The 20,247-nt window shown below is 46.2% G+C and overlaps 1 protein-coding gene across 1 annotated transcript in view; it reads left to right on the forward strand.

Annotated features, from left to right (window-relative positions):
• LOC142580004 (sushi, von Willebrand factor type A, EGF and pentraxin domain-containing protein 1-like) overlaps positions 1-20,247 on the forward strand; it is a 916,641-nt gene that overhangs the window by 612,169 nt on the left and 284,225 nt on the right. Inside the window, exon 5 of the mRNA XM_075690723.1 lies at positions 19,490-19,669. Coding sequence (XP_075546838.1) covers positions 19,490-19,669 — 180 coding nt within the window. The remainder of the gene's footprint in view (positions 1-19,489; positions 19,670-20,247) is intronic.

Here is a 20,247-nt window from a genome sequence, read left to right on the forward strand (position 1 = left end):
TCACATGTTCCTAGCGGTGCTGAATATTTTTTTTTTCGCAAAAATGTTTTACAGAAAGACTTCTTGCTTTAAATAGATAGTCCTCAATTTTTTTTTCAAAGAAATTACTGATGGTCGAGCACCAAGGTTGGGGCAGTTGGCGTGGAATGACCCACATGTAATATATATCTTTTTTTTTTCTTTCTTTTCTGTTCTATCCCGCGGTTTTTATGATTATGCCGAATAAACTTTCACGCAGAACAAAACTACATTTGGAAAGCTATTCTGCAATTGAGGAAAATATTGCAATATATGAGTGCATACCTTACGGGTCCTCATAGAATTTCTTCGCCATCTATCTTCTACAATTCTATATAAGTTCTATGATTACCTCTTTTACTCTGTGCGTGCGTGCGTGCGCGCGCTGTCGTGTCAAGGACGGCATGAAGTATCTGCATTTCTGCTGTCAATAATGCTCTCCGAAAAATGTATAGAAAACTGCGCAGTATATGTTTCGTCTGGTCATTCTTCCAGTCGCACGGTGCTCAGTGAATAGGCGCTTAATGCGTTTACATTAGTGCCGGGCTCCTTAGCGCTTGTGCAACGCGTAGTAGCACACCTCTCCTCATAAAGCTAGAGCCGAAGCTTTTTTTTGCGCCCATGGGCCGCTAGTGAGAATCGTAGAAAGAGAAGAATGGTAACCGAAAAGCCGCAGTGGTTGTGGCGGGACACCGAACAACAAATGCACGCTCGGACGCATCTTGACTGCCAGTGCGTCCCAGAAGGCGTTGGCCGGTGGGCTGACATCGTGCTTACTTCTGCGAGCTGTGCAATCGCCGCGATTTCCCAAGCGGCACCGGTAGCCGGCCACTAGCACGCTGCACGGCTCACTTGCTGCCAGTTCCGCAACACCTTCCTCCGTGCGTAGCACGTGCTACCGATGCCTCGCGTGTCGCCAGCAGAGAGAGAGAGAGAGAGAGAGAGAGAGAGAGAGAGAAATATGAGCTGTCATGAAGGAAACGACACTTTGTCGTTTTCCTGTTCTTTTGTTTCGTCTCCGATTCCACCAGCGCTGATAAATAGTGCCATGTTTTCCTCACATATTAGGTCTGTTTTATATAATCACGGAATGCGTGCGTCACGTACAGAAACAACCGAGTCGCCAACCATGGGCGCAATAACGTAAAACTATTCCAAACTTTTCTATTCCAACTCTGCTATCAGCCCTCCACGATTGGTCAAAAACTTTTTTCGACCGCGCCCACTTCACCTGTCTGTCACGCGACGTCACGAAAACCGCGATACCTCCCCATATGATATGATGTGTACACACTGATTATGCATGATTTGACAGAAAAAAGAAAAACAGTTATTTCTGATTCGACCCTTTTTCGCCATTAGCCCTTGGCTATTGGTAAAAAGTTTTCGGGCTGCACCCACTTCACCTGCCTGTCACGCGACGTCACAAAACCGCACAAACTCACCGCGTCAAATGGACGTGTACGCGATAAAGATGCATTAATATGCCGAACAAAACTGAATTTTCTTCGGAATAGCCGCAGGCTGCCACGTTCCGAAAGGAATAAAAGATGGCTGCCACCGATCGCTGAGACACTGGCTACTTGCACCTGCCGAAGAGCATGGGTGTATTTGCGTATAATAAAACTTCTTGCGTGGCCGTGTAACGTTTTCGAGCATTTTCATCACGTTTACCACCTAATTCTGCCAACTCTTCTTTGCTGATGGTCAGTTTTAGCGTCATTCTTAAGCTTCCGTTGCATGCCGCCGTGATTTTCGACCAGCCACCACAAGCTAAGTAAGGGAAAGACGAGCAATCGCAGACGCCGGCACCACCCTCTTCATCCGGTTATCGATTTTCAGTGCACAGGCTCTGCCCCAGTGAATCCCTCTCCACTTGAGCGTTCTCCTCGCCTCTTGTCAGCCAATTAGATACGACAAGCCGCTCAGTGTAGGCAATGTTATTCGTTTTTCAAGCAAACAAAAGTGACCTCCTATGAACGAGGAGAGCGTTTGATTGGCCTGTTCAGACAACCCTGCGGGCGACCGCCCGGTGCATGCGTCGGTGGTTACGCAAATTTGACGTCAGGAGATTGGAATAGAAACATATTGGAATAGTTTTACGTTATAGGGCCCCATGTAACCGCTTTTGCATTATCACACGTCTTGCGGCGCTTTTCTCCGTCCACTGTCGTTTCCCTGCATTCAGTGTATCCGCATATAAATCTAATCTCACTTGTTCAACACTTGTTAAATCTGAGGCATATTCTTTTTTGTTCCCCATGGGCTACAGCTACTGCATGTCTTCATTATTTTGTCTTTATAGTTTAAGATGTATCTCACCGCTGCCGTTATAATGGGAATGCTTTCGATTATGCTTTACAGAAAAATTATGCATAAGCACTACTGTAGTTAGGTATGTGTCAGCATTGTGCCACTTGCTCATCTGCACGCATAAGACGCGACGTATTGTTTACCGCGATTGACGAAGCAGTAGACGGTTCATTAAATATGTTTTATTGGCCTTGCAATCTATTTTGGCTCGTGATCCGACCAATACAAACCCTTATCAACCCTTGTCTGCCCTTACCAAACTCATTCAATACGACTCAATTCTTATCGATTCTTGTAAGCTCTTATCAGTCGTTATCAACCTTAGCGCACTCGATCCGACCGTTATCAACTCTCACTGTCCATTATCAACCTTATCGAAATCAATCCGACATTTATCAACCTTATTAGAATTTCTCCCACCTTTATAAGTCCTTATCGCTCTTTAGCACCTTATTCATCCACGTCGGACTGCTATCAACCCCCCGCAGGGGCTTGCGTAAGCAGACGTTTGATGTGTAGCGATACCATGGACCCGAGCACACGAGGATTGGACCCTCCCGCGCCTAGCCGTCTGTGGCTTTGCCGTGCCCGGGGAAAAGAAGATCCTGGGGGTTGATCCAATGCAGGGTGTTTGGACTATTATGGCTTCTCGGCAGAAGCAACACATATCTTTGCCCTTCTCTTCACGTAGTCGGCACTCCCGGTCTTACCAACACGGTGGAAATCGGCAATCGCCTTTTTGTGACCCTCTCTCCAACCTTTTTCTCCCTCTCTTACTTTGACACCTTTCATATCTCCTGTTGGCTTCTCATCGTTTCTGAATTTTCAGGTGGCAAGGGTTAACCTTGTGTAGTATATCCAATCTTGGGCATATAAAGCTATAGCGGCGACGCATAGCTGGCATCTGCCGGTACCTTCCAAACCTTGTAACGTCCTCTTCTTGGGATCGGTAGTGGGTGGCTGCCACCGCCGTTCAGATATTGGAAAGATATTATGGCAGAAGCATCTCCCCTTTCCAGATCGGCCTCTGAAAAGGGGCAGCACCGAAGTATCTTCTGAATTCACATTCCGAGTAAACCCAGGCACATTCATACGTTACCATATCTTACATTGCAAAGGAACCACCCCCAATGCGAAATCTGTCCCATTTCTTGGTGGCGAAATGCCTCAAACAAAAAAAGAAGACTACAAAGCCTCTAATATGACAAGTCGAGATATTCTGCTTTGAACTCAGAAAGAATAATTGCAAATGCTATACGATCTCACCAGCATTGGTGACATCAAAGTCACTATCTCGCCACACCGATCGCTAAACAGAAGCAGGAGCGTGATCTCTACAAAACTTGTGGCTTCCAAAACTTGTGCGACGAAGAACTCTTCGAGGGGTTCCTAGAACAAGGTGTATTCAAAGTCCAAAGAGTAACAATTAGGCAAAACAACCAACAAATCCCAACCAAACATGTTATACTTACTTTTGGCACGAGTATTCGCCCGAGTTCACTTGATACGGGGTACGTAAAGATCAACTTAAGCTATTAAGATTATGATATTGCAATGGATCCATAAATACAAGTTACATGTTTCCACAGTGCCCAGCTCAAGTTCATACAGTACCCGAAACCCAAAAAGAAAAATGCCGCAAGTTAGAACCAGCTATGGAAGGCAAGCATTATCTTTTCAAATAACCAATGCTCTAAACAGAAAAGATATGCAGGCAGACTTTAATAAAGGTGTACATACATTTAAGAAATACAGTAGGAAGTTTCTTGTGAACAGCAACATTATGTTTTCATTACTGTAAATTACCTCAAAAAGTGTGCTTTGTTCTCCCTTGCCATGCTCTTCTCAGCTACTACAATTTTGATACACGGCTGTGAAATTGTGCTTGGTTTTTGTGTCTTGGTTTTTGTGATGAGGGCCATGGCTATGAATGATGATGTTGAGCGTGCTGACTGGTAAGTGTATTGCTGAGCTCTGTATTTACGCTGCAGATATTATGTTGCGTATGTAAATATTTTGAACCAATTATTTGCTGCGACGACTTCATATTTCAGCAGTGACTAGTCCCCTTTTAATATTGCCCACTGTCTGAACCTATGACGTCTGTATGACTGAACTTTGTTGTTGTATTTTGTCTGTGTATATTGTGCAAGAGGGCCGGGGCCCTTGTCAGGTGATCTGCCGCCTTTAGCCTCGGCCCCCTCTTACACTGTGTCTGAGGAAACAATAAATAAATAAATAAATAAATAAATAAATATATATATATATATATATATATATATATATATATATATATATATATATATATATATATATATATATATATAAAGAAAGAAAGAAAGAAACTTCAGGCTATACATGCTGAATCCAAGGTGGTCCTTCAATTGCTAGCGGTTCGGCCATGTGTCACAATCATGCAGAGGTAAAACAGCATGCGCAAAGTCTAATGCCAATGATCACCTCTCGGACAACTACAAAGCTGCTGCACATTGTGCAAACTACAAAGGATATCATGCAGCTTATTCAAAATCTTGTCCTTTCGGGACGAAAGAAAGAAATAATCGCATTCACGGTGAAAGACAACATCTCTTTCTATGAAGCAACGCTACAAAGCTGCTGCACATTGCGCAAACTACAAAGGATATCATGTAGCTTATTCGAAATCCTATCCTTTCGGGACGAAAGAAAGAAATAATCGCATACACGGTGAAAGAGAACATCTCTTTCTATGAAGCAACGCTCTCTGACTTGCCTCGAACGAACTATGCCAATGTGGCGCGGCAGGGGGCAGCGCCACATTTGTTTCAGGGGTTTACAGGGGTCACAGTAGTAGTAGTAGTAGTAGTAGTAGTAGTAGTAGTAGTAGTAGTAGTAGTAGTAGTAGTAGTAGTAGTATCAGCGGCCAGTGCTGCTCCATCATCATCCAAGGTGGGTCCACAGACAGCTGTTTCGCTGGGCCCAAAACTTAAGCGAACTCCGAGGCCTGAGACGCGCGTCTGCGCACCTAGTCCTCGACACTCCAGCGCCTCGGACAAGGGTATGGGGGTAGATCAAAAAACCACGGCGTCGTCGACGCCAATAGTACAGCGCTCCCTGGAGCGCGCTAAGGACAAACTTCTTATAACTTCGCCGAAAAAGGGACAATTAACCTAGACGGTTACCACCTTTGATTAGAATAGTAATAATTTCATTACATGTTACCTATTACTTTTTAGCTCACACACACATAACAGACAGTTTTAATTGTTTGACAATGGCTTTCATCATTCATTGGAATTGTAGAGCTCTGATGCGTAATTTAAGTGACATCAAATATATGATAGATAACTTCTCGCCAGTGGCATTCTGTCTGCAAGAAACAAACCTAGGGCCCAAGAATAGTCGAATTATTAAAGGTTTTACCATTGTGGGGGGGGGGGGGGCAAGGGACCGTGAACACTCTACTCGTTTGTTAGGAGGAGTCGCCGTAGTCATGCAGGCTCCTCCCGAAATGTTCGATACCTCTTTCGAGGCTGTAGCCATCACCATCCTATCGCATAAAACCACCACCATTTGTTCACTGTACATTCCATCCCATAATAATTTTACTGCTTAATGCCTATTGTACCCTATGGGGAAGTGACAGAAGTGACCAAAGAGGGCAGCTTGTTGAAGATGTTATTTAATCTAATAACATTTGACTTTTAAGCTCAGATGCGCCATCCTATTTCACAATTTAAAAAATGTTCACCCTTTGAGGCTTATCTTGTCCCACAACGATAATCATGTGTCTTGCCCGCATTTCCTTCCCTTAATGCTGCGAACCCGGAACTTCCATGTCACGAACGGCTTGCGCATTATCAGCGTAACACAGAATTCTCGACAGGAAAGTAGCGAGCGCCGAGTTTTCAAGAAAGGAAACGCAAGCAATGCAGATGACAATTATTGTTGTGGACAAATATACATCCCAAAAGTTGCAGCCGCTTTGAGAGTGTTCTCGCCTACTTCACACACCCTTAGTTGCATATGTGTTTAGCTTTTTGTTCACCATGTGTGTTTTCTTTCCGATTTTAAATAGGAAGTTCTGAATACCTCATATAGCAGCGCTATTTACCTGCTATCATCAAAGTCGCATCCTCACTACGCTTTATAAGTTTTAAACCACGTCGCTGGAAAATACACCTTGCTGACTGGCCGCTTTTTATGGAACATGCAAAACTAGAGCAAGTCTTTTTAAGTGAGCTAAGCGTTAACCAAATTAATGAAAAGTTAACTGCGGTTTTAATTTCAGCGGCTGAAAAGACAACACCTCAAGCATCCAGCCTTGTGCGCAAAAAAATCCCTGGTGGATACCTGAGTGCACAGAAGCTAAATAACAACCAAATAGGGCCCGGGGAACCTTCCAAAGATACCCGGCCGATAGAAACCTCCTAGGCTTCTAACAAGCCACATCCAAAGCATGATTTACGATATATTGTCACGAAGATAACTAAGACGGGCTCGCCGAAACAGAACAGCCTTCTTTTAATGATGGCCGACAGCCCAAAAACCCCGGGGCACAACTGCGCCCTTCGTCGTCTTCGCTTTGGCGATCGGTGCCTGTAGTGGGCAGAGCTGACTTCTGGCGATCGGGACTCGTAGTGGGCAGCTTACTTCGCGTCATTGCTCCGCACGTGAAAAGCGACAGTCCCAGTCGCTTATCGGAGGGTGACAGAGGGCGCGGGAGAAATTCTATGAGACGGACACGTCTTCGCGGGCGTATAGTACGGTTTGATTCGTACTACGTCGACAATCCCGGCTCGTGGCCGTCGTCGGCTCGAGCTCATAGTAGTACTCTGAGGGAATACCTCGTAGTTCACGTCTCTGAGTCGCCTGGCGATCTTGTACGAGCCAAAGTATCTACGCAGTTTTTTCCGACGGCCCCTGATGACAGATGGGTGTCCAGACCAAACGTAGTCGCCGGGATTGTACTGGATGTTTCTTCGGCCACTGTTGTAATGACAAGCGTCAGTACTCTGCTGGAGGCGGATGCGGTTGCGAGCAAGCTGTCTGGCTTCTTCGGCCTTCTGGACGATGTCGTCAGCATTGTTGCTTCATTTTTTGTTATCGATCGGGAGCATGGCGTCTAAAGGTGTTGTTACGCAGCACCCATAAACCAGTTCAAATGGTGTGAATCGGGAGGTTTCCTGAACAGCCGTATTGCATGCGAATGTCACGTAAGGTAAATGTAGGACGTAAAACATACGCGTACATCAAAGACTTCTTGACGGACCGTACCGCAAAGATTTCAATCTGAGAATCCAAATCGGAGGCGCTCAAACTAGGTAATAGGGGGACTCCGCAGGGTTCAGTCCTGTCTCCCTTTCTATTCAACGTGGCAATGATCGGTCTTCCTGCGAGGCTCGAAAAGATGGAAGGACTCGGACACAGCCTATACGCGGATGACATCGCCCTTTGGGTGGCGGCTGGAAGCGATGGGCATGTGGAAGAGATCCTTCAAATAGAAGTAAACATGGTCGAAGACTACATCAGGGACAAGGGACTGATATGCTCCTCGCAAAAATCAGAACTTCTGCTCTATAGACCCACATGCAGGGGTCGAAAAAGCATTAGGGCATTGTGGTCCCAGTAGAAGGCACCACGATACCGATAGTGGAGAGCCTGAGAATACTGGGACTCCGCATATCTGAAAACGGCCATAATGGGGAAACCATTAGACCACTAGACAATAGTGTTCAACAAACAATCAGACTAATAAAGCGGACATCTAACAGGCACTATGGCATGAAAGAGCACAATCTTATCCGATTAATAGAAACATTCGTAATCAGTCGTATTGTATATGTGCTCCCTTACCTAAAGCTCTACGTTGCGGAGAAAGCCAAGATAGAATGCATTATTAGAAGGGCGTATAAGCAAGCCTCGGGAGTTCCTGCAAATACGTCAAACGAGAAATTCTTGGCGCTCGGCGGGCACAACAGACTAGACGAACTTACTGAGGCCCAGAGAGTAGCGCAGTATGAAAGACCCACACAGAGTTTGACGGGAATACACATCTTAGATGACATCGGAATAACCTACGAACCATAGCCCGGAGTGCGCAGAGACATCCCAGGGAAAATAAGGGAACATCTATCAATACCCCCAATCCCTAGAAACATGCACCCGGCGTTTCACCAAGATCGAAGAATCACAAGAGCGAGAGCTCTCCACAAAAGATTCCGTAGTGCCAGGGACGTGGTCCATGTGGAGGCGGGGGAGGCGGTGGAGTACGCAAATAGACAGAGCATGTCGATAGTTGGTACGAGTACAGAGGGTGACCGTAGAGTTAGTGGCACGGTAACAACAGGGAAGGCCGAGGTGGCGGAGCAGGCTGCCTTAGCGCTGGCAGTAGCCTCCACAGAGGCTAACATCGTAGTAGGCGACTCCAAGACAGCCGTCAAGAACTATGCAAAAGGAAGAATCTCGCCAGAAGCGCTGGGAATTTTAAACAACTTTCGTGAAGATCGAGACATTCACATTATATGGGCGCCCGCACACTCCTCCCTTCCCGGGAACGAAATAGCGCACAACCTGGCTCGAGAACTGACGGGCCGAGCAGGTGACACGCAACAAATACTGGGAATGGAGAGAAACCGTATGACCAGCTTCAACGACAACACCAAACACTATAAATTGGGAAGGGCCCATTTCCCTCCAGCACACTCCTCGCTGAGTAGACAGAAAGTGACGGCATGGCACCTCTTACAAACCGATACATATCCGAAGCCGGTGGCCTACCACCGCTACTACCCGGACCTTTACACGGATAGATGTAGATTCTGTCAAGAGAGGGCGAACCTACAACATATCGTTTGGGCTTGTCCTCGGACACCCACACAAAATAAAATAAACAGGACCAAGGAGCAGTGGGAGACCGCGTTGCTCAGCTGTGCACCGGAAGACCAGCTCAAGGCTATCCAGCAGGCCGAAGACGCCGCCAGGGCCCAAGGGCTCGAGGCCGTCATCTAGGTAGAGAGGCCTAGGTCTCAATCCTGCTGTCCACAAATAAAGTTTATTTCTCCTCCTCCTCCTCCCATAACTTGTGCACTACGTCAACGTACATCGAGATCATATCGGTGATAGTTCTATAGAGGTGCTCCGTAAGTCCATTAGTTTGTGTGTGATAGGCCGTAGTTTTCCGATGATTGGTGTGGGTCACTGTGACGATCTCCTGTATTAAGTCAGCAGTAAATGCAGTCCCTCAATCGGTTATTAAGACGGAAGAGGCCCCGTGACGTAATACCATGTCATAGACAAAGAACATGGCGACTTCTGTAGATGTTCCGCGGGGTATAGCTTTTGTTTCTGCGTACCGCGTTAGGTAGTCCGTTGCGACGGCTATTCATTTGTTGCCTGCGGACAACGTAGGGAATGGACCGAGAAGGTCCTTTCCAAGCTGTTGAAATGGTGCTGAAGGAGGGTGCAGGGGTTGCAGAAGACCAGCTAGTTTCAAAGGTGGAACCTTGCGCCGCTGACAATCACGGCAGCTCCTCACGTAGCACTGAATGGACGAGAACAGCCGCAGCCAGTAATATGTCTGGCGTATGCGCAATAACGTCCTGGTGAGTGCTAAGTGTGCGGCACATGGGTCGTCATGACACGCTTGCAACACTTCTTCGCGCAGTGAAACTGGGACGACGAGAAGGAGCGTTTCTTGGCTGTTTTCGGAGTTCTTTTTGTAGATAACGTTGTTGCGGAGGCAGTAGGAAGTCAGCCCTCGTGACATCGGTCGTGGGACAACAACATCGGCTTTCTGGAGGTACAGGATGAGGGGAAGCAGTGTACTGTCCGCACGTTGGAGGTCAGCCATCTCGACAGTGTCTACTACACGAAGAAACGGGAAGTCTTGCTCTAAATCACTTGGCTTCAAAGGTATAGGTGCACGTGAGAGGCTGTCGGCGTCGCGGTGCGTCTGTCCGAATCGATAAACCACTGTGACGTCGTACTCCTCAAGGCGGAGGCTCCAACGAGCGAGGCACCCTGCAGGGTCCCTAAGAATCGCAAGCCAGCACAGTGAGCGGTAGTCACTTACTACTCGAAAAGGTCGGACGTACAGGTAGGGTAGGAACTTGCTGATGGCCCAAACGACGACGAGACACCCCTTTTCACTCGTGGAATAGTTGACCTCCGCCTTTGTCAGACTGCGGCTGGCCTAGGCCTCGTTCGGCGTGATCTTGCCACTGGACGAGTATGGCACCGAGCCCCACGTTGCTGGCGTCTGTGTGGATTTCTGTGTCAGCCTTATCATTGAAATGCGCGAGTGCGGGGGCTGTTTGTAGTCCCTTCCGCAATTCTGTAAATGCTGATTGTTGCTCGTCCATCCACTCGAAGGGTACATCTTGGCGTGTTAAACTCGTTAATGGTTCAGCGATCCTTGAAAATCCTTCGACAAAACGACGATAGTAAGCGCAGAGACCTAAGGTCCGCGTCCAACTGCCTTCTTGTCAGTTGGACGCGGAAACTCTGTGACGGCAGCTAGCTTCTCGGGGTCTGGCCGAACACTGTGCAGGCTGACTACGTGTCCGAAAAACTTTAGCTCCTGAAAGCCAAAATGACATTTCTCAGGCTTGATAGTCAGATTTGCTTTACTGATGGCGTTGAGTACGTGCTTGAGTCTTTCTAGATGTTCAGCAAGCATCCTCGAAAACACCACAACGTTGTATAAGTAGACTAAGCACGTCGGCCATTTCAGTCTACAGAGAAGTGTCCATCATCCGCTGAAACTTGGCAGGTGCGGAACACTGGCCCGAAAGGGAGGACTTTAAATTAATATAATCCATCAGACGTCACAAATGCTGTTTTTTCGCGGTCGCGCTCATCTACTTCGATCTGCCAGTGCCCTGACTTAAGATCCAAAGAGGTGAAAAATTGGCCGTGGCGTAGATGGTCCATAGTGTCATTGATCCGTGGCCGGGGATAAACGTCGGTTTTCGCTTTTAGTGGCATGGTTAAGACGTCGATAGTCTAGACAGAAGCGTAGTGTACTGTCCTTCTTTTTAACCAACACGACGGGGGACCCGTGGACTTATGGACGGCTGAATCACGTCATCATTGATCATCTCTTGAACCTGGCTTTTATCACCTCCCTTTCCATAGGCGAAACGCGACACGTATGTTAACGAATGGGGCGTGCTGACTCGTCCGTAGGAATACCATGTTTCGCAACGGAGGTGCGCCGTACTTTAGACTCGGTAGAGAAGCAGGCAGAGAAGTCATTGACAAGGTCGAGTAGTTGCTGTTTCTGTCTTTCCGATAAGCCGGAGTTAATCTGAATGCGATCGCTCAGGTTAACCGCTTCCAATGAATTAGGCGAAGGAGTTCCGAGCGAGGTGACATCTGTGAGGGCAGCAATCTCATAGAGGAAATATGCCAACCTCGATATGTCAACATTCCCTTCGATCAGTTCTTTCCGCAAAACTTCAATCGAATGAAGTCGCTACTCTGATACCTGTCCCTGTAGCATACCAAGCATACTCCTATATGATTGCAATCGATGTTACCTTCTGCTCATATCGTGCCATGAATGTCGAGATTTAAGTTTTTACCGTGAACGATTGGTTTACTTCTCACATACAATGAGCGGGTGATGATGCGTAACGCACTTCATTTCTGACGGCCAATTAGGAATATTTGCTACCCCTTTGTGCTAGCAGCCTCCATAAGAACAACGTCCCCTCCTTTTGAATTCTAGCCAGAGTATACGTGGACGTGGTAGCGAAGCTTCTGTAGAAGCCTATATGTCCAGAACATGGCTGACTATGTAGTGGAGGCAGTGTCCCTTAATTGCCTGACAAAATTTTTGTAATTTCCTTTGATGGGTTGTTATTTTGGTCGTAAATTTCCACGCTCTTCGCTGGAAATTTAGTTTTCTTGCTGGAGGGAGGGATGAGGGTGTTATTAGAGCCGCTATCATGCGCCGTCTAGTGGTTGCGGTGGGCCACATATCGAGCTGTTTTGTGGCCAGATCGTAGTATCGTAGATCGTAGGTACGCCGTTGTAAACATTGTTTCCAGAGCACCTTTGAGGGACGAATTAGAGGAAAGAAAATATGAGGTATCCAAATCAGCGCACCTCTAAACTAGTGCTAGTTATCGCGGTGACGCTTCAATCTATGGAAGAAACAAATTACGTTTTTCTCATCGAACGTTCTCAGCAAAATGTAGCCTCTTAGTCTGGCTGGAAAGTGCTACCGACAGCTAAGGTGTTGAGTCCAATGATAAGCAAGCAACTGCATGGCTGAATCTCTGGTGTGGTCAAAGTAGGAGAAGTGGGTAATTGAAATAAATCGTGCTAAAGCCGATTAGGGTACATCATATAATGTGAGTAATGGCGTTGGCCGTGTTGGTTGCTACAAACTGTTTCCCATTCATACTATAGCATTTCGCCAATCGAGCAAGAGCACCTTCCTTGTGTTTGAGGTTTGTGCAAGGCTACAGAAGGTAGCGAGACAGGCATCGTCGCACACAAGGCCTAAAGAAATCGATGCAAAATGTGCATTAGTCGCTTTTACGCGAGAACATTTGGTACCCAGAATTCATCAGCGGCCAACCTTTTTATTACAAGAAAAGTCTTTTTACGTGTCATTGTTATTTGGAACCTCTCCTGGGGGCTTGATCTTTCTCACCTCATGAAGAGCAAACTTACACCTATTGTTCACGTTTTCAAATTCATCACTCGTAAAACACGGGCATCATCAGTATACTCCATGATTCAGCTGTAAAGAGTACTTTTTATTGAATTTATGCGATATAGCTCTCCTCTGATGCTCAACACCGACCATTCCAATCTCCGAGCATTTCAGGGCGTGAGCGCACAGACACTCCGCGTTTGCGACGGCTTTCTGCGACGTCCTTGTACAGCTGGAACGCTTATCGTGGCTCGAAGCCATTCATCATGACGTACATCGGCACTGACACTCTGAAGGGACATGTTCGTTACATTTTCCACGGATGAAGTCGAACCATCTTGCTTGTCTGCCAGAACAAAGCCCACAGGCGTCATTTTCCCCCATCGTCTACACTCGTCACACCCTCTATGCCATCCGGTTTCGCAATCTAGGGTTCATCGTCTGCTTTATGGTGTCTATGACAATCATATTTGCGCTTCTCTGTCCCAGGGATACGAAACAAGACTTATCGGCCTATTATTGTCTTGAAGCACGCCATTTTCATTATTAATGCGATTAGCATTCTTAGGGTACTTGACGAACTTTCATGGGTCCATCTGTCTGTCTGTCTGTCTGTCTGTCTGTCTGTCTGTCTGTCTGTCTGTCTGTCTGTCTGTCTAACCTTATTCCCGCCAACTTGGGTCACTGGCTTGTCCATGGTCTAATGGGCTGCAGTTATGAGGGAATAGGGTCCAAAACCTACCGTCGGTCGAACTTGGATCACTGGGTAGGAGGCACAGGGTTTGTGCCGCTCTTGAATGAATCTCTTTTACGCCCACTTGGGTCCCTGGGTATGTAGCACTGGGCATGTGCTCCTTTTCAATGAACATCTTTGATGCCAACTTGAAGAACTGCGTATGTGCCACATGGTCAGTGCCACTCTTCAAAAAACCACTTTGAAGCCAACTTGGGCAAATGTTTATGTACCATTGCTTATGTGCCACTCTTCAATGACAAAAGAGATCCTTTAAAATTTCCCCGCAGCTCGCTGGAATCGAACTCGCGCTACGCGCAGACTTCGTGGCGGCGCCGCTAGATGACGCAGCGTGTGCAGTGGGAAGGGCGAGAGAGGAGCCTGAGTGCATTCACTTTTCGGTGTTGGAAATACTGTATGTCGCTACATTGCTTCGGTACTCATCGTAATAACATTGAGAATCATCATGAGATGGGTTCTGCCTTATTCTTGCACGCTTTCTGTTGGGATCAATGCACTGATGGTTCTTCCACTAGGACCAGCTCCACCGGTGCAGTGACTACACTGTAAAGACCGATAACGAAAAAATACAGAATTTCTCACCTCACGACATCGACTGGTTCAGTTTGTTGCCCTAGAAGGTGCCATTGATTATATTTTAACAACTGCCGGTATATAGCTAGGGGCAATATTATGGGACTCAATCACACTACAGTATATTTTGTCAGCTGCTCATCGCGGGACCTTTGGACAACCTGTGTCGGAGATACGAGAAGCGCGCAACGATGTGATGGCGAAAGGGCACAGCGTTGTCTATCATAGGCTGCTAGGTCATTGCTGTGTCTCCACCAACGAACTCGCCGACGAAGCAGTTCTAACAGTACAGGAAAGAATACATTTAGTTTTTATACATTTATCAAGAATTGATGCTGCCCAGCACATAAGCGAGATAGATATGACATCAAAAGGGTGCTCACCTAATTTTATTTGCCATTGTTCGCATTTACTCGACCCTGTTACCGAAGTGAAAGCAATACCTTGTCGCTCGCGGGTGGGCGTTACCGTGCACACACTAATTCCTACTAGGAATGACTGAAAGCGCCGATTGCAATCTTTGGTTGTGAAGACACTGTATGACACATCCTATACGTTACTCCCCGTTCTTTGAAGACGAAAGGCTTGCCCTCAATACCGCTCTAAACCAGCTAGACGGAAGAAGTTTCTCGTTGAATAAAACATTGGGACCATAGTCTACGCATATACCAGCTGCAGAAGGCTACAAGAGCGCTGCCGCAATTCCTGAAGGCAATCTGACTGAGCGACCCTCTGCGACACAGAGGTGGTGAATTCCTTTACGTTGTTGATTCCAACATACATCAACTCTTGAGTTTCTCTTTTTCTCCTAATCTTCTCCTCTCCTTGCTCTCACAAGTGCACGGTAGCCAACGGGGCTCAATCTTGGTCAACCTCCCTGCCTTTCGTTCATTCTTTTCTCTATCTCGTTCGTCTGCAAATTAAGTTGCTTGGTCACCTGCATACTTTCGCTTTCAACCAGGGACATCGAACTGCTCATTCATCGTTTGATGAGTTGATTAAACAATGGGAATTTTGACTCTGGTCAGCGCCGCGCGGAACAGCACTCGCACCGTCATTTGGGAGCACATCAACAAGCGCCAAAAGCATAAAACGAAGCAGACGCTGCGTGCTCATACATGGCATGTACGACCATCGGGGACATATGGGTGAAGAGCGGGGAACAGAAAAAAGGCATTCCTAGCTCGCCATGTCTCTTCCTACCATTCCGTCGCCCTCCCGCCCGCACCTCTGGGGAATATCCCATACTTTACGCATTCCTCGACATGGTCAAAATTCTTCTGCCGCTGTCCATGATTTCCGTGTAGTACATTTTGTCCCTGTCCCTCCGGATAATAAAAAAAGAATAAAGCACTCGTTTTTTGTGCATTCATTTCTCTTAACTTTCTGCGTGCTTGCTATCTGAGAGCAAAAGCAAGGCGCAGTATAAGCAGCTCTGGAGCTAGTAATGGCGTTCCCGCTCAAAACTAGGGCTAGAACGAAAGGACAGGAGCATGGCTTACACACAAAAAAAAAAACAGGTACGAAAACGCAGGAACATACAGCTTCTACTGGGCAATGAGTGCTGCTGCATGTGTCTACACTTCGCGCTTCTTGATTTGTGGTGTTGCTCCGCTTGCTTCTTGTGCACCTTCCCCAGAGCATTTCTTTCTTCTTCTTTGTTTTATGGTTACTAAGGGCTGCCTTCTTTATTCCTTAGTTCGAAGTATGCCGCGTCTATAGAATGTATGGTGCCCATGGTCTGTCTGAAATGATTGCAAAACTACCTAGTAGAAATGAAAGGCGAGGAAACCGTAGGTGGAGGAGTCTTATTCGAATGGCCGTATGGTTTCTAATTTTCCATCCGCCGGGTGTTAGAAGAACAGCCACTAACTTCTGAAGTCGTTTTCAAGCTCTATACAAAAGTAATTTCTCGTAGGTTCGGCAGAATAAGAATTCTGGAAAACACGTTATTGCTTGCGTCCCATTCTGCTTGCTTATTTGAGCTTCGTTCCATCGTTGTCCATGTTCTCGTATTGCTTGCTCGGGAAGCCGTTCCTTTTCTTCAATGTGTGCGTGTATGCATGGCCATTGAGAGTGCGCACGTGTGAACCTTGTGGGCTATTTGCTTTTCCGATATTTTTCTAACTTTTTCGCATCACGTTCCATCGCTCACTCTGTGTGGAAGAAGGAAAAGTGGTAATGAAAAGCGTCGCTCCAAAACTGTGCCAGAAGGAGGCAGCGCAAAAATAAGGTAGAACACAGAAAATAAAGCACAATTTAGCAGCTGCGAGCATTTGTTCTGTTTTTTCCTGTAATAGACCGCATGGGTCTTTGGGCTCCTCTTCGCCACCTCCAATGCGATATTTTTTTTTCTTTCAGCCAGGGTTCGATTGTACTGCGCGAGGTATGACATTCTTTAAGAAGTAAGACTATTTTAGGTATTATTCCTAAACTATTCTTTTGGGCGGATTTCTGAGTTTCCTACCGTGATAGTGCAAGCGGAATTCCTTCAAAAAGTGAAGGAAAGGCAGGTTGTTCTTTCTTCTTTCTTTCGTTCGTCATATAGCGATAGGGGTTGGGGGAGGGTGTTACAAATGGAGAGCGTCCTGCGATGTTCAAATGCCTAGTTCGCACTTTAGGAACGTAGCTCTTGTCTGCAGCATAAATTACGGCTTAGTCGGCGAGACTATTAGGTATAATTAACTGCGAGCTGTGTATGCGGCAGCCCTTTCGATGTTCATACACTCCTTTAACAGTATTTTGCCTTGATTGATTTAATATTTCCAGTCGGTTGTTTTGTACGACTGTAAGAAGGGCAGAATGGCGAAAAAAAAAGGGAGAAATTAAGGTATTGAGACCTTTTTGCATTGGCCATGCAGTATCAATTTAAGCAGAGTAGGCCTACGTGTCTCCTCTTCCGCATAATTGTGCAAAAGCACATCACCAGAAGCCGTATCATTTTGCACTTATGAACATCTAGAAAAATGAATCTAGCAGCAGAATACTAAATAGATTTCCTCTATTTGTCATAGTCTGCTCAAGTTACCTTCTGAAATGAAATTGAGGCCTCTTCGTGCTTTCTTCGTGGTAAAATTCGTTCTACCAGGACTTATGACCAATATATTTCAGGGCACTTTCTTCCTTTTTTTTTTCTGCGACATCAGTTAAAGGAGAAGTGAAACACATTGTCGAAGTTGTAGAAACTCTACCACATGCTTCTCAAGTGTAAAATGATCACACTTAGCAAGTACGACGGTTGGGAAACACTTTTAACATTTTAATTTGATATTGAAGGGGGAGAAGGAAAAGAAGGAAGGAAATATATGGAGGTCAACCACACCCGTGTCCGGTTTGCTAACGTACGCGGGGGAGGGGGTTAGTTAATGAAAATAAAGAAAGTAAAGAGAGGGAGAGAGGTACTATCAATGCGAACACGTGTGGTTGTCCGTCACTTCATGCCTACAATCGATCACTGAGGCCAGTCGATTTCATGAACCGCAGCAATGACCGCGTTGCTTTGTATGCCTGCAGCGCATGGGGCCATGGACCAAGACTATTTGTTTCTGAAAATGGTCTGTTATCTATACGGTTTACCACATTCCGAAGAACGTCGCGTTCGTTGTCATAACATTCACAAAAAGAATTCACGCAGAAACTCCTTTGGGAGTTAAGTATGCGTAAGCATTTTGCCTCTTGCTCATCTCTACGCAGCTCGGTGTCATTATCAGTGTTATGAGACTTGAGCCGACCAGTATAAACCCTTATCAACCCTTATGGGCCGTTATATCAACCTTATCTGGCTAGATCTGACCCTTATGAATCCTTATCGGGTGTTATCAACCTTGTCGGTCTCGATCCGAGCCTTATCAACCCTTATCAGTCGCTATCAACCTTATCGGAATCGAGCTGCGTCTCATGAACCCTTGTCTGTCCTTATCCACCTTATCGGACATGATCCGATTAAGAGAGATAAGGGCTTATATTGGTCGGGGCAATTATGATAAGGTTAATAAGCACAGATAAAGGCTTATAAGGGTCGTATTAAGCCCGATAAGGTTATTAAGAACCGATAACAACCGAATACCGCGCGACTGGCCGCTCTAGGCACTTTGCGTGTGTTCACGGGCTTCTTTCACGCTCGGAAAAACACTTTTATGCCGCACGTATTCAGCGGGAGAAAATTGTATCGGAAGTTTTCATGTTGGTTTACAAGTTTCTAAATGATACTTTTCATCTAATTATACTATTTGAGCATTTGATTAATTATTTAAGACTAATTATGTAATTGGGTGGAATACAAAAATTAATCTGAGTTCCTCCAAGCGACGGCAAACAACATTACATTTGTTCTGTCCAGCTACGTGGCATCTGCATGTTTTTAAATCTTGGTGCATGATAGTTGGGACACCATATTTATACACATGTATATGATATTGTGCGCGTATATGTGCGATTGTGTCAAAGTCCGGACTCCAACCGAAACAATGGGAGAAAGTAGACATTTCGCACGTTTGTCCGTTCCTTCTAAATGCTTACATATATTTAGTATAGGATGTCCCAGCTAGCGTTAGCCAAGCTGTTCAAAAACAACAAAAAAGGAGAGATTAAAAAAACACGGTGCGAGGTATGTTTTTAAGACATACTGTATTGTATTCCATTGTCAGACATGTGATGACTGAACACAGTAGATCATATAATTGTATCCTGCACCGTGATTTCTTACTATCTTTTTTTTCGTCCAACAGCTTCGCTATCATTAGCTGGGATACAAGGTATAAGGAGAAACGAGGCCACCCGCACGAGAGAACGAACTTTGCTATAAAATAAAGTTGCTATTTTCTTGAGTATGGCCGCTTCTTCCTCTTATATACAGTATCGCACTGCTATCACGAAGCCTGGTTTAATAGTGTCATTTATTTCTTCTATAGAAGCGAACGACGAGCAATGATGTATTCATCAGCACACGGGGAGGGGGGGAGAGAGCGAGCGGAAGAGCAAATGAAGCGATCAGAGAACACTGAATGCTTAATGTTATCCAGATATGTTTTCTTTTATTTCTCCCACGACTTCGTGGGCACTGAAAGGTGGCAGTAATTAACCCTCTCCCGGGACGTTGCTCTGAGCGGCAGCGAAAACCGTGCTGGCAGCTGACGAGCAGCTACCCGACTCGAGCGCTCTTCCCCCGTTCTTGCAATTTGCAGATTTAAACTGCGACGAGCTAGAGCCCCTGGAGAACGGCCAGTTCCGGGTGAGCGGCGACTACTTCGGGGCGCGCGTCTACTACGAGTGCGCCGAGAATTTCTGGATGTCCGGCCCCAAGGAGCGCATGTGCCAGGGAGACGGTCGCTGGAGCGGCCGAGCGCCCGAGTGCAAGAAGCAACGTGAGTGCTACGCCTTTTACCCACGATGCACGAACACATGCAGCTGTAGCACGTTAGGTTTCAGCACAACTGCCTGTTGCCATTTCTTTTGAGCATGATGTGCAGTTCTTTCAGTGTTATCGTACTAGCTTGGTGAGCTATGTAGCGAAGCATTGCCGCAGGTAACGTGGTAGCCGTTTGTCTGAGGCCCCAGAGAACTTCCGGTCGCATGTGTTTACAGTCAACACTATACTGTAAAAATAAGTGCGCTCTCTGTGCCACTCAGCTTGAAGGCGTGCTGTAAGTTCATTGAGTGGTTCAAAAACAAATATAGCTCCGCATGCGTGAACGTCACACATATGGTCTGCAGTGTCATCCACGTGCTGATTTCATTATAAAGGTGTGATTACTTGTATGCCAAAAGCTTTTTCTGCAGTGTGGAAAGCAGTATTAGTATGTTGCAACACTCGCTCATTCTCTTTTTCTCCTTCTACGTTTTGCGGATTATTTCAAAGCTGATAAGGACACATCCGTCACCGGGGCAGAAAGCTATTAGTGCGCTACTGCATTTCTTGAAGTGCAGCGCCTTCATTGACCGA

This window comes from Dermacentor variabilis, chromosome 1 (assembly GCF_050947875.1).
Source record: "Dermacentor variabilis isolate Ectoservices chromosome 1, ASM5094787v1, whole genome shotgun sequence".
Lineage (NCBI taxonomy): Eukaryota > Metazoa > Arthropoda > Arachnida > Ixodida > Ixodidae > Dermacentor > Dermacentor variabilis.